The sequence below is a fragment of the Dendrobates tinctorius genome, unplaced genomic scaffold (assembly GCF_039654945.1).
Source record: "Dendrobates tinctorius isolate UK_male_01 unplaced genomic scaffold, ASM3965494v1 ptg000152l, whole genome shotgun sequence".
In the NCBI taxonomy this organism is placed as follows: Eukaryota; Metazoa; Chordata; class Amphibia; order Anura; family Dendrobatidae; genus Dendrobates; species Dendrobates tinctorius.
In genome coordinates, this window is record NW_027361819.1 from 2,032,424 (window position 1) to 2,058,512 (window position 26,089).

The window sequence follows — 26,089 nt, forward strand, 5'->3', positions numbered from 1 at the left end:
AGCCGTGTATCTAATCCTATCCTGTGTGATACTGACTGCTGAGCCGTGTATCTAATCCTCTCCTGTGTGATACTGACTGCTGAGCCGTGTATCTAATTCTCTCCTGTGTGATACTGACTGCTGAGCAGTGTATCTAATCCTCTCCTGTGTGATACTGCCTGCTGATCCGTGTATCTAATCCTATCCAGTGTGATACTGCCTGCTGATCCGTGTATCTAATCCTCTCCTGTGTGATACTGACGGCTGAGCCGTGTATCTAATCATATCCTGTGTGATACTGTCTGCTGAGCCGTGTATCTAATCCTATCCTGTGTGATACTGACTGCTGAGCCGTGTATCTAATCCTCTCCTGTGTGATACTGTCTGCTGAGCCGTGTATCTAATCCTCTTCTGTGTGATACTGACTGCTGAGCCGTGTATCTAATCCTATCCTGTGATACTGACTGCTGAGCGTTGTATCTAATCCTCTCCTGTGTGATACTGACTGCTGAGCCGTGTATCTAATCCTCTCCTGTGTGATACTGACTGCTGAGCCGTGTATCTAATTCTCTCCTGTGTGATACTGACTGCTGATCCGTGTATCTAATCCTATCCAGTGTGATACTGCCTGCTGATCCGTGTATCTAATCCTATTCTGTGTGTTACTGACTGCTGAGCCGTGTATCTAATCCTATCCTGTGTGATACTGACTGCTGAGCCGTGTATCTAATCCTCTCCTGTGTGATACTGACTGCTGAGCCGTGTATCTAATCCTCTCCTGTGTGATGCTGACTGCTGAGCCGTGTATCTAATCCTCTCCTGTGTGATGCTGACTGCTGAGCCGTGTATCTAATCCTCTCCTGTGTGATACTGACTGCTGAGCCGTGTATCTAATCCTATCCTGTGTGTTACTGACTGCCGAGCCGTGTATCTAATCCTATCCTGTGTGATACTGACTGCTGAGCCGTGTATCTAATCCTCTCCTGTGTGATACTGACTGCTGAACTGTGTATCTAATTCTCTCCTGTGTGATACTGACTGCTGAGCAGTGTATCTAATCCTCTCCTGTGTGATACTGCCTGCTGATCCGTGTATCTAATCCTATCCAGTGTGATACTGCCTGCTGATCCGTGTATCTAATCCTATCCTGTGTGATACTGCCTGCTGATCCGTGTATCTAATCCTATCCAGTGTGATACTGCCTGCTGATCCGTGTATCTAATCCTATCCTGTGTGATACTGACTGCTGAGCCGTGTATCTAATCCTCTCCTGTGTGATACTGACTGCTGAGCCGTGTATCTAATCCTATCCTGTGTGATACTGACTGCTGAGCCGTGTATCTAATCCTCTCCTGTGTGATACTGACTGCTGAGCCGTGTATCTAATCCTATCCTGTGTGATACTGACTGCTGAGCCGTGTATCTAATCCTCTCCTGTGTGATACTGACTGCTGAGCCGTGTATCTAATTCTCTCCTGTGTGGTACTGCCTGCTGATCCGTGTATCTAATCCTATCCAGTGTGATACTGCCTTCTGATCCGTGTATCTAATCCTATCCTGTGTGTTACTGACTGCTGAGCCGTGTATCTAATCCTCTCCTGTGTGATACTGACGGCTGAGCCGTGTATCTAATCCTATCCTGTGTGATACTGACGGCTGAGCCGTGTATCTAATCCTATCCTGTGTGATACTGACTGCTGAGCCGTGTATCTAATCCTATCCTGTGTGATACTGGCTGCTGAGCCGTGTATCTAATCCTCTCCTGTGTGATACTGCCTTCTGATCCGTGTATCTAATCCTGTCCTGTGTGATGCTGACTGCTGAGCTGTGTATCTAATCCTCTCCTGTGTGATACTGACGGCTGAGCCGTGTATCTAATCCTATCCTGTGTGATACTGACGGCTGAGCCGTGTATCTAATCCTATCCTGTGTGATACTGACTGCTGAGCCGTGTATCTAATCCTATCCTGTGTGATACTGGCTGCTGAGCCGTGTATCTAATCCTCTCCTGTGTGATACTGACGGCTGAGCCGTGTATCTAATCATATCCTGTGTGATACTGTCTGCTGAGCCGTGTATCTAATCCTATCCTGTGTGATACTGACTGCTGAGCCGTGTATCTAATCCTCTCCTGTGTGATACTGTCTGCTGAGCCGTGTATCTAATCCTCTTCTGTGTGATACTGACTGCTGAGCCGTGTATCTAATCCTATCCTGTGATACTGACTGCTGAGCGTTGTATCTAATCCTCTCCTGTGTGATACTGACTGCTGAGCCGTGTATCTAATCCTATCCTGTGATACTGACTGCTGAGCCGTGTATCTAATCCTCTCCTGTGTGATACTGCCTGCTGATCTGTGTATCTAATCCTATCCTGTGTGTTACTGACTGCTGAGCCGTGTATCTAATCCTCTCCTGTGTGATGCTGACTGCTGAGCCGTGTATCTAATCCTCTCCTGTGTGATTCTGACTGCTGATCCGTGTATCTAATCCTCTCCTGTGTGATGCTGACTGCTGAGCCGTGTATCTAATCCTATCCTGTGTGTTACTGACTGCTGAGCCGTGTATCTAATCCTATCCTGTGTGATACTGACTGCTGAGCCGTGTATCTAATCCTCTCCTGTGTGATACTGACTGCTGAGCCGTGTATCTAATTCTCTCCTGTGTGATACTGACTGCTGATCCGTGTATCTAATCCTATCCAGTGTGATACTGCCTGCTGATCCGTGTATCTAATCCTATCCTGTGTGTTACTGACTGCTGAGCCGTGTATCTAATCCTATCCTGTGTGATACTGACTGCTGAGCCGTGTATCTAATCCTCTCCTGTGTGATACTGACTGCTGAGCCGTGTATCTAATCCTCTCCTGTGTGATGCTGACTGCTGAGCCGTGTATCTAATCCTCTCCTGTGTGATGCTGACTGCTGAGCCGTGTATCTAATCCTCTCCTGTGTGATACTGACTGCTGAGCCGTGTATCTAATCCTATCCTGTGTGTTACTGACTGCTGAGCCGTGTATCTAATCCTATCCTGTGTGATACTGACTGCTGAGCCGTGTATCTAATCCTCTCCTGTGTGATACTGACTGCTGAGCTGTGTATCTAATTCTCTCCTGTGTGATACTGACTGCTGAGCAGTGTATCTAATCCTCTCCTGTGTGATACTGCCTGCTGATCCGTGTATCTAATCCTATCCAGTGTGATACTGCCTGCTGATCCGTGTATCTAATCCTATCCTGTGTGATACTGCCTGCTGATCCGTGTATCTAATCCTCTCCTGTGTGATACTGCCTGCTGAGCCGTGTATCTAATCCTCTCCTGTGTGATGCTGACTGCTGAGCTGTGTATCTAATCCTCTCCTGTGTGATACTGACTGCTGAGCCGTGTATCTAATCCTCTCCTGTGTGATACTGACTGCTGAGCCGTGTATCTAATCCTCTCCTGTGTGATGCTGACTGCTGAGCAGTGTATCTAATCCTCTCCTGTGTGATACTGCCTGCTGATCCGTGTATCTAATCCTATCCAGTGTGATACTGCCTGCTGATCCGTGTATCTAATCCTATCCTGTGTGATACTGCCTGCTGATCCGTGTATCTAATCCTCTCCTGTGTGATACTGCCTGCTGAGCCGTGTATCTAATCCTCTCCTGTGTGATACTGACTGCTGAGCTGTGTATCTAATCCTCTCCTGTGTGATACTGACTGCTGAGCCGTGTATCTAATCCTCTCCTGTGTGATACTGACTGCTGAGCCGTGTATCTAATCCTCTCCTGTGTGATGCTGACTGCTGAGCTGTGTATCTAATCCTCTCCTGTGTGATACTGGTGGACATTAACTCTTTCCCGGCTTCGGTGTTGCAGTGTCGTTGGAGTCGGATCTGGATTATGTGAATGTGTCTCCTTCGCTGTGAGCGCTGCTGTGGAGGATGCCACGGCTGAGCGTCCGGAGTGGGGTCTCCCCAGTGAGATGTCCTATAGGGGCTTCTAATATGTTGTGTGATGCTGACAACCCGCCTCCTACATATGAGTAACAAGTTGTCAGCGCCTTCTCCTAGATCCGGACTCCTCCATATGATTGACCCTCTCTGCTCGCTGTCGGTGACTCGGGGCCATTTTGGGAGATCTGTTCACACTGTAACGGAACCTCAGCCATGCGAGGTACGGGGCCTATAAAGTCTGATTCGCTGACTGCAAGCAGAGATCCTAAAAGTAGTGCTGAATCGACCCACGAAGTCCAAGAAAGTCGCAGAATGTTTAATTGCGTAGTGATCGGGCGTCGCTCCCATTAATGTGGACGCTGGCCCTTTAAGAGAAGCGGCTGCAAATCATTCTACACAAGTTTATCTATATATAATGCAAAAAAAAATGTAAAAATCAGCAGCAAGTGCAGGAGTCACTGAATAAAGGCACAAACCAGCAACACGGCCGCCCCCGTGTCTCCTCTATCGTTATCTTGTGTTCTCTGAATTGTAGAAACTAAAGGGGTTTCTATAGAATTAGGGGAAAAAATGGCTGATTTCTTCAAAAAATAGCGCCACCCTGGATGCCAGGTTCTGTTTGGTATTGCAGCTCAACTCCATTCACTTCAATGGAGCAGAGAAGCAATACCGCATACTGCACAGGGGTGGCGCTGTTTTTCCAAGAAAGCTACCATTTTTTTTTTGTAATCAAGTACTGCCCCTTTAAATCTGATGGAGAATGATCACGAGAAGGAGGACGGACGTTCCGGAGATGACGCCAGCAGTCCGCTTTCCACCAAGGATTGTCACAACGAAAGTTTTTGATGAGAATTCAACCTTTGTAGCAAAAATACAGAAATATGGCCAAAAGCCCGGTGACCACCAGCGCCGCTGAGACCAGGCTGAGCTTCACCGTTCTGTATGACCGCGCGGACCCCGGGACCACCGAATCATGGTTCTCCAGGGTTCTTGTCGATGCTGCCGTCTGGAGGCCAAGATCATCTGCGAAGGAAACCAAAAAGATGGCGTCAACAGGATGGAGGAGAATGGACGGTTGGTCGAGTGGGCAGTGGTCCTAGGGCTCTCTACAAAGGGGGCCTTTAACCCCTTATGGACCGGGCAATTTTCCTTTTTTGTGCTTTTGGTTTTTTTCTTCCATTTATTCCTAGAGCCGTAACGCTCTTATTTCTCCATCTACATCCCCAATTCTGCAATTCTGCCCAAAAAAAATTGGTTCGTCCCACCATTATTGTTCCGTCGGTGGAGCCATGTGAGGACCTGTTTTGTTTTTTTTTGCTCGCTGAGCCGTACTTTTTATTGATACCATTTTGAGGTGCGTACAATGTTTTGATCACTTTTTATTGTGTTTTTATATTGAGATGTGGAGAGGAAAAATACAGCAATTCTGGTGGCTTTGGTTCCCCTTTATAGTTTTTACCATATAGCTAATTAATTTTATATTTTTATAGATCAGACTTTTACTGTGATCACATGACAAAAATAAACATGTTGATTTTATTTTACTTGTTTTTTCTATTACTATATTTTTAAATTGGGAAAAGCTTTTTTTTACTTTATTTTTTAGTCCTCTAGAGGACTTCAACCTGTGATCCGTTGATCGCTTATTCTCTATGCTGCAAAATTCTAGAATTGTAGTATATACAGCAGTGAACTTTTATTGTTTCGTATGAAGATGTACTAAAATGGCAGCCATGGGACCCTTCAATAGGCCTTCAGAGAGAAGCCATGGTGCCTTCAATAGGCCTTCAGAGGGAAGCCATGGGGGCCTTCAAAAGGCCTTCAGAGGGAAGCCATGGGGGCCTTCAAAAGGCCTTCAGAAAGAAGCCATGGGGGCCTTCAATAGGCCTTCAGAGAAAAACCATGGGTGCATTCAATAGGCCTTCAGAGAGAAGCCATGGGTGCCTTCAAAAGGCCTTCAGAGAGAAGCCATGGGGGCCTTCAATAGGCCTTCAGAGAAAAGCCATGGGTGCATTCAATAGGCCTTCAGAGAGAAGCCATGGGTGCATTCAATAGGCCTTCCGAGAGAAGCCATGGGGGCCTTTAATAGGCCTTCAGAGAAAAGCCATGGGTGCATTCAATAGGCCTTCAGAGAGAAGCCATGGGTGCATTCAATAGGCCTTCAGAGAGAAGCCATGGGTGCCTTCAAAAGGCCTTCCGAGAGAAGCCATGGGGGCCTTCAATATGCCTTCAGAGAGGAACCATGGGTGCCTTCAATAGGCCTTCAGAGAAAAGCCATGGGTGCATTCAATATGCCTTCAGAAAGAAGCCATGGGTGCCTTCAGATGGCAGCTATAGGTGCCTTAAATAGCCTTTCAGATGACAGACATAAGCGTCTGCATATGGCAGCCATGGAGGCCTTCAATAGGCCTTCATATGGCAGCCATGGGGCCCTTCAACAGGTCTTCAGATAGCAGCTATGGAGGGCATTCAGATGGCAGCTATGGAGGGCATTTAAATGGCAGCTATAGGGGTCTTAAATAGATTTCAGATGACAGACATGAGGGTCTACATATGGCAGCCATGGGGACCTTCAATCGGCCTACAGATGACAGCCATGGGAGCATAAAATAAAACTTCAGATGACAGTTGCGGAGGGCCTTCAGATGGCAGCCGAGGGTGATTTCAATAGGCCTTCAGATGGCATCCATGGGAGCCTTCAGTAGGCCTTTAAATGGCAGCCATGAGGGTCTTCAGTATGCTTTCAAATGGTAGCAATTTGGACCTTCAGTAAGTAAGTCATCAGATGAAAGCCTTGAGTAGGCCTTCAGACGGCATCCATGGGACGTTTCAGTAGACTTTCGGATGACAACTATGGGAAATTTCACTAGGCCTTCAGATTGCAGCCATGCATGCTTTAAGTAGGCCTCAAATAGCAACCATGGGTGCCTTCAGATTACAGCCATGCAGGCCTCAAGTAGGCCTTCAGCTAGAAGGCATGGGAGCCTTCGGTAGACCTTTTAGACAGAGCTATGGAAGGCCTTCAGATAACAACCATGAGAGATGTCACTAGTCCTTCAGATGGTAGCCATCGGGTCTTAAGTAGGCCTTCAGATGACAGCCATGTGAGACTTAAGTAGGACTTCTTTCCATTCCTTGCAGTGCTAGATGTCTAACATGGGAGTACCCCTTACACTTTTGCCTGGTCACCTACCTTGGATGCGAAGTGTGGTGCTCCAGCTTTCCTCCATTGATTTGAACTTTATGGAGCACGTATACACCCCAGCGTCTTTTTCCTGGACATGGACCAATTGTAGGGGCGCTCTTCCCTGTTGGAGATCTTCTTCTGAAATTTCATAACCCGGGAAATCGCAACATGACTTGTTTGAGAAATACTTGGTCACTCCGTCCTTTGACCAATGAACAACCAGCGTTGACAATTCCGGGACGTCACCCACCGAAAAGTTGCAATGCAGAGTAGCGTTTTCTCCCATCTTGGCCGTAACAAGTTCAACTCCATCGTTTTTTTTGGTCGATCTGACTAAGGTGAGCCCTAGAGGAGAGAGAAGGGAGGTGGTAAGAACATGAAGTACAGAAGTATAAAATAAAGCATGAATAACCATCTTACCATTGAATAAGAATATGAAGCTGAAAAACAAGAAAATATTCCTGGGCACCGCCATGGGGCCCGGCTGGTACAACATTTCAAAAAGGTTGAAGGAAAGTAGATGAACGAAGCTTATATATGAGGTAAAAACCTCGTTATCTTAAAACGCCAGTCGCGTAAGGAGGGAGCGACAAGCTTGTGCTACATCAGATATCAAATTCTTGTTTTTGAGTTTCAGAAACATTTATCCAGTACATTTTCAGACATACAAGTACTTGATCAGCAGTAACAGCCAAGCTGTGGATCACCCACCGTGCCCCGATGGCCCCAGGTTGGAGATCCTCGATATGAGACAAAAAACAGCTTTGAGCAAAAACTACATTTTTGAAAAATGTTAACATTTTCAATTTTTCTAAATTCTACTTATGTATGAAAAGTGGTCCTTCTCCAGGAAAGAGGGTCTTACTTGCCTCTGAAGGACCAGTATAAACACTAAAAAAACCCTTTAATATCTACATCCACTTCATTCATTAATAACCCAGGTCTTACTGGTTTTCTCCGGGGGAGGCGTCAAGTCCAAGATGCGGATCCTATTGCCTGGACAAAAAAACAAGAAGCTGAGAGTCACTGGTCTGAACCGAAGAGGGATCCAACCTAGAATCTATAGATAAACTGAATCAAAGCTGAGCATGTGGGTACCAATAAACAGGGTTGGAAAATGTCAGCCCCACCCACTGGACTCCTTAAAAACAGAAAAGAGTCCGACAAGTGGTCAAATTACACAGTCCCCTGCTACATAGCTCCAGCCTCCTATCCGTAAATGTACTATAAGCCCCACCCACCGGACTGAAAAAATAGGAATAGTTCCGAGAATGGTCACATGACTACTTCAAAGCAAGAAAACTCTTCAAAGTGGCCAAATGAAACTACCCAGATAATTAACCTCTCCTTAAAAACCGAGTCCCCAAATCAAATGCGTCTCTCTGTTTCTAGATCAGTATGGCGTACTTCTCTTTGGAGGATCCATTTGGGCCACCCTAACATTGCGTCATAGAAACGCCCTAATCAAACAGGACCTGACGAAAAGACCACTTTAAGGGTCAACGTAAACAATATATACTGCTCAAAAAAATAAAGGGAACACTAAACAATACAATGTATTGAGCAGTATATAAAGGGACTGTATAAACCTCCCTGTATAGATAGAAAAGCCAGTGACGTTGCCATGGTTGCCATTGCAGAATGGACATTCCGTCATGTGACTTATGAATTAGACATTGAGGTCACATGACAACAAGACTGTGCTGGCGTCTCCATGACAACCCCAGAGCAAGCATAATATTAACACCAGTCTCTTTTTTGTCTAAGCCAGGTGGCTTCCATTATTGTGCCGATTACCGCTCCCCCACATAACGGCGATAAGGCGGACGCCCTTACGTTCTATAATCAGGGTATAGATGGCGGTTTGCTGTTTTACGCCATACTGGACCAGACAAGTATAATTTCCAGCGTCGCTCAGGCTAAGATTTGTCAAAACCAGAGAGATATTTCCTTGTGCGAGCTGCTCCAAAGACATCTTGGCCCAAGGGCTGTGAAACGTCAGATTCCCATCGATATACTCCACCAGGGGGCGCTCATTGTGCTCCCAGCGCACTGACAGGATGTCCATTCTCACAGGAGGGTTGACCACCTTTATGGAGGTGTTCATGAGAATCTGATGGGGGAGGCGGGTGGTGATCGTAGAGGCGTCTGCGGAAGTGAGGAACGAGAAGGCTAAAAAAAAAAGTAATAAAAAAAAACTTTAGCAAGTCTCATGGCGCTTTGTGTATACAGTTACCCTGCAGCTCTTCGTCTCCATGGTTACAGACTACAAACCCTGGGGTATTATCCTCCATCAGCCCCTTCGCCTGCATTACCTGCAGAGGGAAAGTCCCAGGGTCAGACTACACAGGGTTTGTTTGTAGTCTGTTACCATGGAGACTCACAGGTAGTCAGGAGATTCTTCATCATGGCACTTTCTAAACTGTCTCTTTAAGATGTGATTCTATCTGTGGGAAAGCTTCCATATATATATAACCCACACGATGTACCCGTGTGCGACCCTGTGTCACGCGGGTGTCACTTACCGGCAAATATCACCAGCCTGAGTACGGGGACTGGGCAGCTCATGGTCATGGCCTCTCGCACGTGTAGGACTCTGCTCCGCCAAGTGCAGATCCTGGCTGTGAAGAAGGGCCTGTGCCCGCTGCCTTCTGTGATATGGCTGCTGGGGCCTTATCTAATGCTGACACCACACAGATAAAAACGTCATCTCTACCCTGATGGCCAAATGTAGCAGAGCCGAGATCGCAAAGCTTCATTTCTGCATTACAATGGAACAGATATTGCGGAAAATTTGGGGGGATGCAAAGACGCACCCCACAGCCATACAGAAACTGAGCTCCGGTGAAGTGTCCCTTTCACAGCCCCCACATTGTATAATGCCCCCCACACACAATGTAACGTGGGGGGGTTATACGGTTTAGGTGCCACCACTTCTGTAGGGGACGTCTGTTGATTTTATCAATCTCCGGCCTTCTGATCGATGGAATAAAGAATGTCCGCCTGATTCATAAAGGCCATTGGGGGACACAGTCCAGGAGGACCCCTCCTCGCTTTCATGATTTTCTCACCTTCCAAGAGAGATCACTTTTTATTTTTCAGTCGTTAGTGTTGTCTCGGGCCTGGAGCTGTACTTATTACTATGGAACTTACACATCTTTTTTTATTCCAATTTTTCGGGTGAGTTCTCAGAATGGGATAAATATTCAGATATTTTATTCCATCTTATTTACATTTCAGGGAAACTTTTCTATCATTTTTTTTAGCTTTTACATTCTTTGTGTACTTTTTTTTTCTTGGTTCCCCTACTAGTGGTTTGAACCTGCGATGGCTTCATCGTTCGTACAATATATTGTAATATTACAGAATATTGGAAAATTACCACCGGCCATACCAATATGGCAGAAGCAGGGGCCTACCGTCGGCCTTCTGGGTGCCATGACCCTGCCATCGATACCCTACGATTACAAAGGCCATCAGAAGATAGACCTCACCCCCATTTCCAACCTTTTTAAAGCCGGTGTCACAATGGCTGCGAATGGCGCATTAAGCGTGTGTTCACACTGGGGATTATTGCTGAGTTTTTTGGGAGCAGAAACTTTCCAAAAACCGTGAAGAACTTCAAACAACACAAGTTTTGATTGGAGAGTTGAAGAGTTTCCTCTCCGAAAACTCAGCAAAAAAAAATTCACTGTGGACACGTCCTTAGGCTATGTTCACACGTTGCGGGTTTTTTTTCTGCAAATTTTGAGCTCCGTTTCACAGTATTATTATTATTATTATTTATTTATATAGCACCATTGATTCCATGGTGCTGTACATGAGAAGGGGCTACATACAAATTACAGATATCACTTACAGTAAACTAACAATGACAGACTGATACAGAGGGGAGAGAGGACCCTGCCCTTTCGGGCTTACATGCTACAGGATGGTGGGGAAGGAGACAGTAGGTTGGTGGGTTGCAGCAGTTCCGGTGTTGGTTGAGGTGATATCACCGTTAGTGGTGAGAGGGAAGGAGGTAGCGGGGTCATTGCAGGCTGTAGGCTTTCCTGAAGAGATGGGTTTTCAGGTTCCGTCTGAAGGATCCGAGGGTGGTGGATAATCGGACGTTTTGGGGCAAAGAATTCCAGAGAATAGGGGCAGTTCGGGAGAAGTCTTGGAGGCAGTTGGGTGAGGAGCGAATAAGTGTGGAGGAGAGAAGGAGGTCTTGGGAGGACCGGAGGTTACGTGAGGGAAGGTATCGGGAGATTAGATCAGAGACATATGGCGGACACAGGTTATAGCTGGCCTTGTAGGTCAGTATTAGTAATTTGAACTGGATACGCTGAGGGAATGGGAGCCAGTGAAGAGATTTGCAGAGGGGAGAAGCGGAGGAGTAGCCAGGAGAGAGATGAATTAGTCGGGCGGCAGAGTTAAGGGTGGACTGGAGAGGTGCGATGGTGTTAGCAGGGAGGCCACAGAAAAGGATGTTGCAGTAGTCGAGGCGGGAGATGATGAGGGCACGCACAAGCATTTTAGTAGACTGAGGGTTGAGGAAAGTATCAGTATCAGCAAAAGCTATGACATTTCAGAAATCTCATGTGTTTTTTTTTGGTTGTTTTTTTTTGGAAAACTGCTGCGTTTTTGCAAACTGCCTCATGTCATTTCTTCTTTCAGCATTTTTACAGCGTTTTTCATTTCACCCACAGTAAGCAATAAATTCAAAAATGCAGGTATCAAGTTTTGCTGCGTTTTTGGTGCAAAAACCTAAGCCAGTTGCATCGTGTTATTTTTGGGGGGCACTAAACGTTGTCAACATGCACTAGAGACAATAAAAACGCAGTACTAACACAATGTGTGAACATAGCCTTAGGCGTCGGCTGTGCACCACAGCTGGTACCAGTGCTGTATACGCAATGGAAATCTGCCCCAAGGCACCAGGGGCCCTGGCACTTGCCCAGGTTCGCCGGGTATTGATGCCAGCACTACCTAAAACACAAGAAATTACTCATCCTATAATGATTACACACAGAGACACCAGTGATTATTATTTTTGCTTTATTGCATAAGTATTCAACCCCACGGTGAAGCGAAGCAATATCTGTACCTCCCAAGACTTCCAACCCCATTCACGTATTATACATCCAACCCGACCAGGTAGGCCCTCAAAATGTCACTAGAGCGCCCCCGTTAGTACACATATGGATAAGCCATGCCCCTATGAGGCCCGTTTCAGGGGAAAATCCCTCAAAAAAACTGAATTTTTGGCTATACAAGAAAATAAGTGCACCCTATGAGTGCTCGTCTCTCTTCCATACCCTTCTCAACGCAACTTCTTGTTTTTTGTGGGATTTTCCACGAACTTCAAAAGGAAGGGAAATTACACAAATATATCGAAAAGCGAGCATTGCTAGGAGTTTTACGGGTTTTCCTAGACCTAAAAGAGCGGTGCTTAAAACTGCGGATGGCATTGGATCCATCAAAACTATGAAACCAGAAGCCATAATACTCATGGAAACAAGGTATAAGGAGGAAAGCTAGGCCTCGTTACCTATAGCAACCAATCAGAAAGCAGCATTCATCTCTAAAACTGCTGTGGAAAAATGAAAGTTGCATTCTGATTGGTTGCTACAGGTAACAGGGTCGGTCTTGATAAGTGAGGCAGCAGAGAAAGCGCTGAGAGGCGTCGGATCAGTTTTCGCGCGTCTTGTACTTCTGGGAGGAGCAGCTGCTCTGCACTTCCACCAGTTTGCTTTCCACTTTGCTGATCCAGTCGATGATCTTGTCCAACTTCTTGTCCAGGACGGTATCACAGGTGCTCAGCTCCACATCACTTTCGCTTTGGGTTGATGTAACTGAAAAAAAAAAAGTAAAAAAAATAAATAAATAAAACGGTAAAAAATAGCACCGTCCAGGGAATGTGGCGGCTCAGATATATGGCAGAGAGAGCAATTCTCTAAGGCTCATCCAATGATCTGGAGTATCTGACAATCTGCCATCAGTCGACGCCAAACTCTTGTCTGGGGTCTGTAATTATCTAGAGGATCTGGTCTAAAATCTGTAGGGGGTCCGGTCTGTGGCCTTATAGTGTAGTAGGTCTGTCTTAGTTTAGGGGGTCCGGTCTGTGGCCTTATAGTGTAGTAGGTCTGTCTTAGTTTAGGGGGTCCGGTCTGTGGCCTTATAGTGTAGTAGGCCTGTCTTAGTTTAGGGGGTCCGGTCTGTGGCCTTATAGTGTAGTAGGCCTGTCTTAGTTTAGGGGTTCTGGTCTGCGGCCTTATAGTGTAGTAGGTCTGTCTTAGTTTAGGGGGTCCGGTCTGTGGCCTTATAATGTAGTAGGCCTGTCTTAGTTTAGGGGGTCCGGTCTGTGGCCTTATAATGTAGTAGGCCTGTCTTAGTTTAGGGGGTCCGGTCTGTGGCCTTATAGTGTAGTAGGTCTGTCTTAGTTTAGGGGGTCCGGTCTGTGGCCTTATAGTGTAGTAGGTCTGTCTTAGTTTAGGGGGTCCGGTCTGTGGCCTTATAGTGTAGTAGGTCTGTCTTAGTTTAGGGGGTCCGGTCTGTGGCCTTATAGTGTAGTAGGTCTGTCTTAGTTCTTAGTTTAGGGGGTCTGGTCTGTGGCCTTATAGTGTAGTAGGTCTGTCTTAGTTTAGGGGGTCTGGTCTGTGGCCTTATAGTGTAGTAGGTCTGTCTTAGTTTAGGGGGTCCGGTCTGTGGCCTTATAGTGTAGTAAGTCTGTCTTAGTTTAGGGGGTCCGGTCTGTGGCCTTATAGTGTAGTAGGTCTGTCTTAGTTCTTAGTTTAGGGGGTCTGGTCTGTGGCCTTATAGTGTAGTAGGTCTGTCTTAGTTTAGGGGGTCTGGTCTGTGGCCTTATAGTGTAGTAGGTCTGTCTTAGTTTAGGGGGTCCGGTCTGTGGCCTTATAGTGTAGTAGGTCTGTCTTAGTTCTTAGTTTAGGGGGTCTGGTCTGTGGCCTTATAGTGTAGCAGGTCTGTCTTAGTTTAGGGGGTCTGGTCTGTGGCCTTATAGTGTAGTAGGTCTGTCTTAGTTTAGGGGGTCCGGTCTGGGGCCTTATAGTGTAGTAGGTCTGTCTTAGTTTAGGGGGTCCGGTCTGTGGCCTTATAGTGTAGTAGGTCTGTCTTAGTTTAGGGGGTCCGGTCTGTGGCCTTATAGTGTAGTAGGTCTGTCTTAGTTTAGGGGGTCCGGTCTGTGGCCTTATAGTGTAGTAGGTCTGTCTTAGTTTAGGGGGTCTGGTCTGTGGCCTTATAGTGTAGTAGGTCTGTCTTAGTTTAGGGGGTCTGGTCTGTGGCCTTATAGTGTAGTAGGTCTGTCTTAGTTTTTAGTTTAGGGGGTCTGGTCTGTGGCCTTATAGTGTAGTAGGTCTGTCTTAGTTTAGGGGGTCTGGTCTGTGGCCTTATAGTGTAGTAGGTCTGTCTTAGTTTAGGGGGTCTGGTCTGTGGCCTTGTAGTGTAGTAGGTCTGTCTTAGTTTAGGGGGTCCGGTCTGTGGCCTTATAGTGTAGTAGGTCTGTCTTAGTTTAGGGGGTCCGGTCTGTGGCCTTATAGTGTAGTAGGTCTGTCTTAGTTTAGGGGGTCCGGTCTGTGGCCTTATAGTGTAGTAGGCCTGTCTTAGTTTAGGGGGTCCGGTCTGTGGCCTTATAGTGTAGTAGGTCTGTCTTAGGCTACTTTCACACATCAGGTTTTCGGCGTCAGGCGCGATCCGGCGTCATGCCGGAACGCCGGATCCGGCAAATGTTTCGTAAAACCGGATGTGACGGATCCGGTTTTCTGCCGGATCCGTCTTTTTCTTGACAGACAAAACCGGATCCGTCTCATCCGGTACATCCGTTTTTCTATCCGTTTTTTGACGTATTACGCCGGATCCGGTTTTTAAAATTGACCCTTGTGGCCTTCCGAACGGGATTGGCTACTGGAAAACTATATATAGCATGTTCCTACAGCCCTTCTTTGACAGGTTGTAGAGGAGAAAGTGCAGGTTGGAGAGAAGAGCAAGTTACTGGCGAAGATGGATGTTGTCATTGGAAATATTTTGAAGAATTTGGCGGATTTTATAGCGGAGGCGAATCGTTTGAGGGTGATTGTTCTGGAGAAGGAGAGAGCGAGACAGCAGCGCATCAGGCATTGTAGACGACGTTTGTGGATCCACCCCATCACAGCCAAGAGAATGACGCGTGGGGTCTATTCTACACTCTGCATGGACCTTCGACGAAACCCGGATAAATTTTTTGGATATGTTAGGATGAAAATGGAGAATTTTGATTACTTGGTGGAGCGCATTGCACACCTCATAAGAAAAGCGGACACCTATTGCCGCTTCTCTGTTTCACCCGCAGAGCGTCTGATGGTGACTTTAAGGTAAGCCACATTTATTGGATATGCTCGCATCAGAGCACACTTTCACTGCAATCTTGTTGGTGGTAGTTTGTATCTCCAAGTGTTATAGGTCAGTTTTGGTATGTAATGCTGTGATTTAAAACTAATTTATTGTTTTTTAATTCCCCACAGATTTCTTGCAACTGGAGAATCCCTTTCGTCACTGCATTTCCAGTACAGACTCGGGATTTCCCCCATATCTGGAATTGTGAAGTACACATGCCGTGCACTGTGGGACTCCTTAGCTGAAGAGTTTTTACCAGAGCCCACAACAGAGAGGTGGATTGAAATTGCTGACAAGTTTCAACAGATATGTCAGTTTCCAAACTGCTTGGGCGCTGTGGACGGGAAACATATCCGCATTGTAAAGCCAGCTGGATCGGGATCGGAATATTTCAATTACAAGAAATATTTTTCAATTGTCCTCATGGCCATCGCTGACGCGGAATACAAATTTATTGCGGTTGATATTGGGGCCTATGGCCGCTCCAATGACTCTCAAGTTTTCAAACTGTCTGCCATGGGGCGTAAACTGTATGGAAACACCTTCCAGTTCCCACCACCTAGACCGCTGCCGCAAACATCTGGTCCACCTATGCCATTTGTCTGTGTAGGGGATGAAGCCTTCCAGCTGTCAGAACACCTTTTGAAACCGTACTCTAGCAGAGGATTGACAAGACCAAAACGCATTTTTAATTACCGCCTCACAAGAGCAAGAAGAATGGTTGAATGTACCTTTGGTATTCTGACAGCCAAATGGCGGGTCCTATTGACTGCGATCAACCTCAAGACAGAAACTGTGGACGAGGTGATCAAAGCGTGCGTGGTACTCCACAATTTTGTTATCTGCAAGGAACCCATTTCCATTGAGGACACCTCTGAAGAAACCACCTTGCAAGATTACCATGATATTACCACTAGAAGTTCTGTGACGGTTTCACTAATGAGGGGCAATTTTGCACTATACTTTATGTCACCTCAAGGCAGAGTACACTGGCAGGATGACAGAGTGTGAAAGATTTGTGCCCTAACCAAACTTGTGTACCTTCTGGACCAACAGTATATACCTTTGCCAACCAAAGTTGGCTATCTTGTCATGGTCTTACTATTTTTACCTTTAGGCCACAGGTGTGTACCTGGTTGTGTTTTATGCAAAGTATTTCACCTTTTAACAAAAGTTGTGTACATTGTTAGGAAATCACCAACAATAAACACAACTTTTTAGGTGAAATACTTTGCTTCAAACACAACCAGGAACACAACTGTGGCAAAAAGCTAAAATTTACCCACAGTTATATACCTGGTTTTGAATACCTTTTTACCTTTGAAATACCCTGTATTTAACCTTTTTTTTAAACATAGTTCGCCGCAGAAAGAAATGACAGACAACCATTGTGAAACGATAATTTAACTTTTATTTAAAATTTTTTTTTTTTTGTAAAATGTTTTTAAAGTGCAAAAAACTTTTTTAATAAAGGTTTTAAACCCAATGGGCATTTTTATTAAAAAACACACATTACAAATCTGTGTAGTGTGGGGTGGAAATACTGCTGGAGAGGCTGCGGGACACTTCGACACTGGGTGTGTGGAGAGAGGACTGGGATCGTGGTGGGGAAGGTACAGTTAGAGGTGAAGGTGTGGAAAAAGCTACAGAATGGGTGGACATGTGGGAGGCAGAAGAGGTGGTGGGCGGTGGAGTGGAGGGTTGGGCAGGGACTGTAGGAGCAGATGATGTTGATGGAAAGTTGTATGGGGAAGGAGTTTGGTACGGGGAAGGAGTTTGGTACGGGGAAGGAGTTTGGTACGGGGCAGGTTGCTGGAAGTGGGGAGATGTCTGGTACTGGGGAGGTTGCTGGTATGTAATAGGAGGGGGAGGATGGAAAGTGGCTGGAGGGGGTGCAGATGTAATAGGAGGGGGAGGATGGAAAGTGGCTGGAGGGGGTGCAGATGTAATAGGAGGGGGAGGATGGAAAGTGGCTGGAGGGGGTGCAGGTGGAGGAACTACAGTGGTGGGAGGTGGAGGTTGGGAGGTAACCTGCTGTAGAGCACCGTGGCACGAATGCATTACATGCATCTGCTGGGTTGGAGATAGTGTTGCCATGCGCTCCACAACAGACCTGAAAAAGGTGTGGTTTGGCGAAGATCTTGCTTCTGAATGCATGGTTTGCAGAAGTGTCTTCACCTCCAGAATGCTGGAGTTGATCTGCTGAAAGCCTGCGGAGATTTGCTCTGACAAGACTTTTAGACAGTTCTGGAAAGATGCATTCAGATGCAAGAACTCTTGCGCATAACTCTTTTCCTGACCCCTCTGCCGCTGTCGCCCAGTACCCGCAGGTGTACTAGAGGTGGCAGGGGCAGAAGGGTGGGGTAAAGGGAAAGCGATCTCCTCACCAGCAGCTTCATGTAATGTAGGCGGCCACGATGCTCCTGTGCTGGTGGATGGGACAGATGGGTCGAATGTGTGGGAAGGCTGGGAAGGTGCAGATGTACCGGGGCGGTCGAAGTGTCCCTCGGTGCCGGTCTCCTCAGGGATCGCCTCAGAAGGGTCCAATCGTGCAGGCTCCCGAGTGCTGCTCACCGTGCTGTGGAATAAAGAGAAAAAAAAACAATTAAAATAGTGACATGGTATGGCCCTGGCTGAAAAAAAAAAGTTACATCTAACATTTTTTTGTCACATGTGGTGTGTAATATTTACCTTCTGGTGAGCATTGTTTCCCGGAGGAACGACAGGGCTTGTGCGTACTTGTACTTGCTCCTGCGTCCTCCAGATCCACTCGGGGCCCGCATCTCTTTATTGAACTCCTTCTTGAAACGATCCCTCACAGACCGCCACCGATTCACAATTCTCTCCCCTGAAACGAGAAAGGACAAAGTGGTTAGTATACAACATCAGTGTTTTCCAAACTCCAGTCCTCATGGTCCCCAGGGGTCATGTTTTCAGGATTTCCATAGTAAATAGAAATCCTGAACACATGATCCGTGGGGACCACGAGGACTGGAGTTCGGGAAACACTGGTTTACATCAAGCAACCGGTACTGTATATACTTACGCTCTTTAATCTGGGCCCGAGCATCGAGGTCCTCCCAGCGGTCCACAAGGATCGAACAGATTTCCTCCCAGAGTCGTCGGGTAATGATAAGGTCAGCGTGGCGGCGGTCAGCCATATTCCAGAGCGGCTCCCTTTCTCTGACGAGATCGATGAGGCGGTCCACATCAATCCCTCCATCCTCACCGTCAGAGTCGGGAGCACGCTGTGAAGGCTGTTAAAGAAAAAGACAAAAATAACATAATTAGCCTCCACAAAAGAAATGAAATAAAAAGTGCAAAAAAACAAAGCAAAAATATTTATACTTACACGCTGGTGACCGCCGCGTTGCTGTCGCCGACGACCCTGGGAGGCACTGCGAGGACCTCTTGGCCGAGCACCAGATTGGGAAGACTAGAGAAGAAAACAAAAAATGTTATGTCTTTGGATGTAGGCATTTGTTTGCTGTGTGTGGTCTGCAGAACATTGTTTTCTATGTGTTGTGTGTAGTGTGATGTTGTGTTTCTGCGTTTGATGCAAAAAACTTACCAATTGTGAGCCCACTCCAGGTGTCTGTCCACCCCTTCCTTCTTCTTCTGGGAGCTCCTCTTCATCTTGTGATTCCTGTTTTGAAATAAAAGGCAATGAATAGACATATATTACAGAGATGATGGATTTTGGAAATAAAAACTTACCGTCAAACGCTGACGATGCGAGGGAGGGCTCCCAGAAGATGATGTGCTGTCCTGTTGATGGCCAGACTCCATGGCTGTGGGTATTGCTGCTGCTGTTGCTGCTGCCAGTGATGCCATTTCTGCTGCTGCTGCTGCTGCATCTCTTTGGCGGCTGTTGAATAAAGAGAAACAAAGGGCCAATGAATATCTTGATATTCCATGGCCCTAGTTTGGAGGAATGGGGGATTTGATAATTACCGTCTCTCATCTGCTGCTGGACTCCCCTCCTCAGCATGTTCCATTTGCTGCTCCATTTGGGGTGGTGGTGGTGCTGATGGTGCTGCAGTGGTCTCCTGCCTTCTCCTGCTGCGCCTTTTTGCTTTCTTGGGTGGCATGTTGGGTGTGGCTGTGGGTCCCACTGTCTTGCTTTTATATATGTCTTGTGGGCAGAGCTACTGAGCATGCTCAGACCAAAAAAACCGGATCCGGCCACCGGATCCGGCTTTCGCCGGATCAGGCGCATTGCGGCTCTCATAGGCTTTCATTGTGTGAAAAAGCCGGAGACAAAAAGCGTTACAGTAGCCGTTTTTTCCAGACGCCGGATCGCGACAAATTGCCGGATCCGGCGAAAACCAGATGAAACGCATGGCCATCCGGCGCGATCCGGCGCAAATGCAAGTCAATGGGGGGGAAACCGGATCCGGCATTGCATTTCGCCGGATCCGGTTTCTGTCAAAAGCGCCGGATCGCGCCTGACGGCGAAAACCTGATGTGTGAAAGAGGCCTTAGTTTAGGGGGTCCGGTCTGTGGCCTTATAGTGTAGTAGGTCTGTCTTAGTTTAGGGGGTCCGGTCTGTGGCCTTATAGTGTAGTAGGTCTGTCTTAGTTTAGGAGGTCCGGTCTGTGGCCTTATAGTGTAGTAGGTCTGTCTTAGTTTAGGGGGTCCGCTCTGTGGCCTTATAGTGTAGTAGGTCTGTCTTAGTTTAGGGGGTCCGCTCTGTGGCCTTATAGTGTAGTAGGTCTGTCTTAGTTCTTAGTTTAGGGGGTCTGGTCTGTGGCCTTATAGTGTAGTAGGTCTGTCTTAGTTTAGGGGGTTTGGTCTGTGGCCTTATAGTGTAGTAGGTCTGTCTTAGTTTAGGGGGTCCGCTCTGTGGCCTTATAGTGTAGTAGGTCTGTCTTAGTTTAGGGGGTTTGGTCTGTGGCCTTATAGTGTAGTAGGTCTGTCTTAGTTTAGGGGGTCCGCTCTGTGGCCTTATAGTGTAGTAGGTCTGTCTTAGTTTAGGGGGTCCGCTCTGTGGCCTTATAGTGTAGTAGGTCTGTCTTAGTTTAGGGGGTCTGGTCTGTGGCCTTATAGTGTAGTAGGTCTGTCTTAGTTTAGGGGGTTTTGTCTGTGGCCTTATAGTGTAGTAGGTCTGTCTTAGTTTAGGGGTCCGCTCTGTGGCCTTATAGTGTAGTAGGTCTGTCTTAGTTTAGGGGTCTGGTCTGTGGCCTTATAGTGTAGTAGGTCTGTCTTAGTTCTTAGTTTAGGGGGTCTGGTCTGTGGCCTTATAGTGTAGCAGGTCTGTCTTAGTTTAGGGGTCTGGTCTGTGGCCTTATAGTGTAGTAGGTCTGTCTTAGTTCTTAGTTTAGGGGGTCTGGTCTGTGGCCTTATAGTGTAGTAGGTCTGTCTTAGTTTAGGGGGTCCGGTCTGTGACCTTATAGTGTAGTAGGTCTGTCTTAGTTTAGGGACTCTAGTCTAGGGAACATATTACTTGAAAGGCTGTGGTTTGGGGTTTTTATAAAGTTAGGGTGTCTGGTCTGGTGTCTATATTAGTTTGAAGGATCTGGTTTGGGGTCTTTTACTTCAGTTGGTCCAGACCCCAGGGTCTGAAATAATTTAGTTGTCTGGTCTACAGTCTGTTAGTTTAGGGGGACTGGTCTGGGGATCTGTATTTAGTGGGTGCAGTCTGGTCTGGGGTCTGTATTACTTTAGGGTTCAGTTTGAGAAAAGTAGTTTGGGGGATCTAGTTTGGGTCAGTATTACGGTACTGTAGGGCTCAGTTTGGGGAAATCTGGTCTGGGTCAATATTACTTTAGGATTCAATTTGTGGGGAATCTGGTCTGCAGTTTTTATTAGTTTAGGGAATCTGGTCTGGGGTGGGTATTACATTAGGGCTCAGTTTGGGGTGATCTGTGCTGGGGTCTGTATTACTTTATGGGTCTGGTCTGGGGTCTTAATTAGTTTAGGGGATCTGGTCTGGGATCTTTATTACATTAGGGCACAGTTTCCAGTCTATAGTAGTCTGGGGGATCTGGTTTGAGTCTGTATTAATTTAAGGCTCAGTTTGTGGTCTATAGTAGTTTGGGGGATCTGGTCTGGGTCTGTATTACTTTAGGGCACAGTTTGCAGTCTATAGTAGTCTGGGAATCTGGTTTGGGTATGTATTACTTTAGAGCTCAGTTTGAGGGATCTGCTCTGGGGTCTGTATTAATTTAAGGCTCAGTTTGTGGTCTACAGTAGTTTGGGGGATCTGGTCTGGGTCTGTATTACTTTAGGGGTCTGGTTTGTCGACCATATTAGTTTAGGGGATCTGCTCTGGGATCTGTTTTTCATTTATTTTGGGATTTGTTGAAGTGGATCATAATGACTACCTATAATTCAAATCCCTTAGTTTGGGGGGGCATCTTTCCTAAATGAGAGAAGGATATATGATAAAAAAAAAAGTACTAAATAGGTAATATAGTCAATGATTTACAGCAGCAAATTTAAAGTGTCAGCTTGCGTGGCATTAACTTACCATTAGCAGAAAGAACTGTCTGCTTCATGATGTGGTCTGACTTGTAATAGAAATAACAGCGATAGTTCCCAGCATCCTCTGCAGTGAAGGACTGGATGGTCAGCGTAGCGTCACCTTTCATCAGTCCCTCTAAGGACATGGACAATCCGGTTTTTGCAATTTGGATTTTATCATCAAACTCCGCGATCTGCTTCCCGCGTGTGTACCACTGAACCATGAGCTTCTTTATGTCCACGAGACCTTCCACACCCTGCAGGACACATTTCAGCTTCACTGTGTCCCCAATGTTGGCCACGATATTGGAGTCCACAGCGACATCAAGTACAGCATCTGGGTCAAAGAAACATACAATTTATGATATTTATCTAATCCATAGATGACAAGGTCTTGGGCACAGTCAGGACCTTCTCCCATGGGTGACCCCATATCACACATGTTCACAAAGTTATACTTACATGAGACCCCGGCCCCTAGGAGCACAGACAGAAGGATGAAGGCTGCTGCCATGTTCCTTCTCCTAGATGTGTTGGTTGTTGTGTTCTTCTCCGCAGAGTCAGATCTTTTAATATTATCTAAGGACATGTTTGGGGTGTAACATTGAGGCGTTACCGTCTGCACCCACGAGATAGCGAGCAAGGACATGTCTGCAGCTCAGGAGGGGACCTCCTTGTCTAACGTCACAGATCGAAGGGGGAGCACACATGCGTGTCACCCCAAGTATCCTGAGCCACAAGTGTAATTGTTGTGTACCTCAAATATCACCATGTCATTGTCCAGTGTTTAAACCCATGCCCCATATCTCCAATTCTTAAACTCATGACTTTCATACATGGAGAGGTCTGGAGTCTGAATTAATTTAGAAGTCTGGTTTCTGTATAAATTTAGGGGTTCTGGTTTGGGGTCTGTACTAGTGTAAGGATGTGGTGGTCTCAAATTTGTAGCAGTTTAGGGGTTTTGTCTGTGATTTATATTAACTTAATAGGCCTGGTCTATAGTCAGAATTAGTTTGGTGTGGGGTCTATGCTAGTTTAGTGTATAGGGATTTACACTCAGCAGTAGGCAGCGTTCACACAGGCAATGTGGTATAGTCCTAAAACGCGCAGTTTTATTGTCTTCATAAAACTATCAGGGATTAAAAAAAAACAGAAAGATACTCTTCTGGGCACAAATGTATCACAGCAAATAAACAGTTCATTCAACAGGTACATATATGTCAGTGCGGTCTCACCAGGACAGATTACAGTCCTTCCCCGGATCAAATTTTACACAAAGAGGAGGTGCGATCCCAAAAGTCTTAGTATCCCCTTCTGCGTGAGCCCCAGCCAAACAGAAGTGTTCAACTCCAGGCACAGTTCACACTGAACAAGCTGCAGCTTCCACACAGTTCTCTGCATCTCCAACACACAGACTGCTCAGCTTTCCCAGCTGACCCATGCAGTCTATATACAGAGAGACACTGGCTTGTCTCCTAGCTGCCACACTAAAGAGGGCATATGCCTGTTTTTTTTGTGTCAAAAATAGCCAAGTATCTAATCAAGACTAGCATTGCTGGGATTTAACAAATGCGTGTGTAGTGAAGACACCGCGCTCGTTTTTTTTTTTTTTAAACCATCACGGCGTCGATGTCAATTCCTGTTGTGACACGTGATCGGAGAGATAGTCATGTGATCGAGAGTTTCGGCTGGACGGAAAGTCCCGAGTGTTCCCGAGCGGCCGAATGCGGTAGTGCGCATGCGCTAAACATTGTGAAGAGGTAATACTGGTGAACACCAATGAGATAAGTGTTAGAGATACACAGACTACCGCCGGAGATTACAGGTATCTTAAAGACGTCTACCTATTGGGAGTGCAAAAGCCTTGGCCTGTGTCTACTGAAGTCTGAATTAGTTTAAGGGATCTGGTCTGAGATATGTTTTAGTTTGGGGGCTTGGATTGAGGTCTAATAGTTTTGGGTTCTGGTCTGGGCTCTATTAGTTTAAGAGGTCTGCTCTGGAGTCTATCACTTTGAGGGTCTCATCTGTGATCTGTATTTAGGGCTTTAATCTTGGATTTATATTATAATACCTACAGTATAATAGTTTAGCATTATTACTACACTCTATTATACCGTATTATACTACATTAGATTTTACTGTTCTATTAGTATGACCCATTATTATTGCACCATAGTTTTATATATTATATTGCACCATAGTTTTATATATTATCGCATTCTTATTATGTTCTTTCTACTTTATAGCGCATTTCATTAACCCCTCACATTCCCTCCTCCCCCTTCCCAACACCCGGGACAATGTTAAATCACAGATCAGGTCGGATCAGAGATGTAATCCTGGGTTAATCCCGGATCTCGCTTCAATTAATTACTTCTCTACGGTCAGGGCGTTAGCGGGCGGCAACTGGGAGGAGGCGACTATGTCCGGCGATCCCACTTATGGTGCACGACTTTCCCTGATGTTATGACTGATGAGATGTGGTCACCTGTTCCCTATTTTGTAGTAGTACACGGAACATTTTATCAATGATTACACTGCAATCCGCAACTAAAATATAAATAGTCATGGTATTACAGCATTACAAATTATAATTCACAAGAAGGCTTCTTGTGCCGCCTGAAACTTCATGTGCGACACCAGATAAATCCGAGAGACATCACTGATCCAAAAATGATCTCATAGCGACAAGACCAATCACAAGATGTTTATATACGGTCAGAAGAGCGACTGCTGAAATTACCCAATATTATCATCTCTGTAAAATATATCTGGAATAAAACTGCCCCGTTTTCAAGAAAAAACTACTATAATACTACCCCTATGTACAAGAATATAACTACTATAATACTGCTCCTATGTACAAGAATATAACTGCTATAATACTGCCCCCTATATACAAGAATATAACTACTATAATACTGCTCCTATGTACAAGAATATAACTACTATAATACTGCCCCCTATGTACAAGAATATAACTACTATAATACTGCTCCTATGTACAAGAATATAACTACTATAATACTGCTCCTATGTACAAGAATATAACTACTATAATACTGCCCCCTATGTACAAGAATATAACTACTATAATACTGCTCCTATGTACAAGAATATAACTACTATAATACTGCCCCCTATGTACAAGAATATAACTACTATAATACTGCTCCTATGTACAAGAATATAACTACTATAATACTGCTCCTATGTACAAGAATATAACTACTATAATACTGCCCCCTATGTACAAGAATATAACTACTATAATACTGCCCCTATATACAAGAATATAACTACTATAATGCTACCCCTATGTACAAGAATATAACTACTATAATACTGCCCCTATGTACAAGAATATAACTACTATAATACTGCTCCTATGTACAAGAATATAACTACTATAATACTGCTCCTATGTACAAGAATATAACTACTATAATACTGCCCCCTATGTACAAGAATATAACTACTATAATACTACCCCTATGTACAAGGATATAACTACTATAATACTGCCCCTATGTACAGGAATATAACTACTATAATACTGCTCCTATGTACAAGAATATACCTACTATAATACTGCCCCTATGTACAAGAATATAACTACTATAATACTGCCCCTATGTACAGGAATATAACTACTATAATACTGCCCCTATGTACAAGAATATACCTACTATAATACTGCCCCTATGTACAAGAATATAACTACTATAATACTGCCCCTATATACAGGAATATAACTACTATAATACTGCCCCTATGTACAGGAATATAACTACTATAATACTGCTCCTATGTACAAGAATATAACTAATATAATACTGCCCCCTATGTACAAGAATATATCCACTATAACACTGCTCATATGTACAAGAATATAACTACTATAATACTGCCCCCTATGTACAAGAATATAACTACTATAATACTGCTCCTATGTACAAGAATATAACTACTATAATACTGCCTCCTATATACAAGAATATAACTACTATAATACTGCTCCCTGTGTACAAGAATATAACTACTATAATACTGCTCCTTTGTACAAGAATATACCTACTATAATACTGCTCCTATGTACAAGAATATAACTACTATAATACTGCTCCTATATACAAGAATATAACTACTATAAT

The 26,089-nt window shown here is 45.4% G+C and overlaps 3 protein-coding genes and 1 long non-coding RNA gene across 5 annotated transcripts in view; 1 reads left to right on the plus strand and 3 right to left on the minus strand.

Annotated features, from left to right (window-relative positions):
- LOC141050708 (uncharacterized) overlaps positions 1-5,452 on the plus strand; it is a 23,865-nt gene extending 18,413 nt beyond the window's left edge. The window contains exon 13 of the mRNA XM_073547306.1: positions 3,837-5,452. Coding sequence (XP_073403407.1) covers positions 3,837-3,886 — 50 coding nt within the window. The 3' untranslated portion in view covers positions 3,887-5,452. The remainder of the gene's footprint in view (positions 1-3,836) is intronic.
- LOC141050707 (titin-like) lies at positions 4,209-9,754 on the minus strand. The gene is made up of 5 exons (XM_073547305.1): positions 9,626-9,754; positions 8,937-9,272; positions 8,049-8,096; positions 7,107-7,445; positions 4,209-4,936 (listed from the first exon to the last, which is right to left on the minus strand). Exons 1-5 carry the CDS (start codon positions 9,672-9,674, stop codon positions 4,767-4,769), a joined length of 942 nt encoding a protein of 313 aa, XP_073403406.1. The 5' UTR covers positions 9,675-9,754; the 3' UTR covers positions 4,209-4,766.
- A 2,369-nt stretch (positions 9,755-12,123) lies between these two features.
- LOC141050709 (uncharacterized) lies at positions 12,124-22,555 on the minus strand. The gene is made up of 3 exons (XM_073547307.1): positions 22,398-22,555; positions 21,943-22,272; positions 12,124-12,937 (listed from the first exon to the last, which is right to left on the minus strand). The coding sequence occupies exons 1-3, from the start codon at positions 22,522-22,524 to the stop codon at positions 12,774-12,776; spliced, it is 621 nt and encodes a 206-aa protein (XP_073403408.1). The 5' UTR covers positions 22,525-22,555; the 3' UTR covers positions 12,124-12,773.
- Positions 16,860-21,933, minus strand: LOC141050711 (uncharacterized). 2 transcript variants are annotated; one of them, XR_012220525.1, is made up of 3 exons: positions 19,425-21,933; positions 18,517-19,338; positions 16,860-18,318 (listed from the first exon to the last, which is right to left on the minus strand). It is a non-coding gene; the product is annotated as an uncharacterized lncRNA (long non-coding RNA). The 2 variants fall into 2 exon arrangements; XR_012220524.1 differs by having other exon boundaries at positions 18,517-21,933.
- Positions 22,556-26,089: the final 3,534 nt, after the last annotated feature.

Bases quoted from the DNA above. Each gene is read 5' to 3' on its own strand.
- LOC141050707 (XM_073547305.1), bottom strand. From the start codon at position 9,674: ATGACCATGAGCTGCCCAGTCCCCGTACTCAGGCTGGTGATATTTGCC. The intron at 9,273-9,625 runs GTAAGTGACACC...TTTTTTTTTTAG, and splicing joins CAGGCTGGTGATATTTGCCG to CCTTCTCGTTCCTCACTTCC. The intron at 4,937-7,106 runs GTAGGTGACCAG...TTTCCTTCGCAG, and splicing joins CACCACACTTCGCATCCAAG to ATGATCTTGGCCTCCAGACG.
- LOC141050709 (XM_073547307.1), bottom strand. From the start codon at position 22,524: ATGTCCTTAGATAATATTAAAAGATCTGACTCTGCGGAGAAGAACACA. The intron at 22,273-22,397 runs GTAAGTATAACT...TCTTTGACCCAG, and splicing joins CCTAGGGGCCGGGGTCTCAT to ATGCTGTACTTGATGTCGCT. The intron at 12,938-21,942 runs GTAAGTTAATGC...TTTTTTTTTCAG, and splicing joins GACAGTTCTTTCTGCTAATG to TTACATCAACCCAAAGCGAA.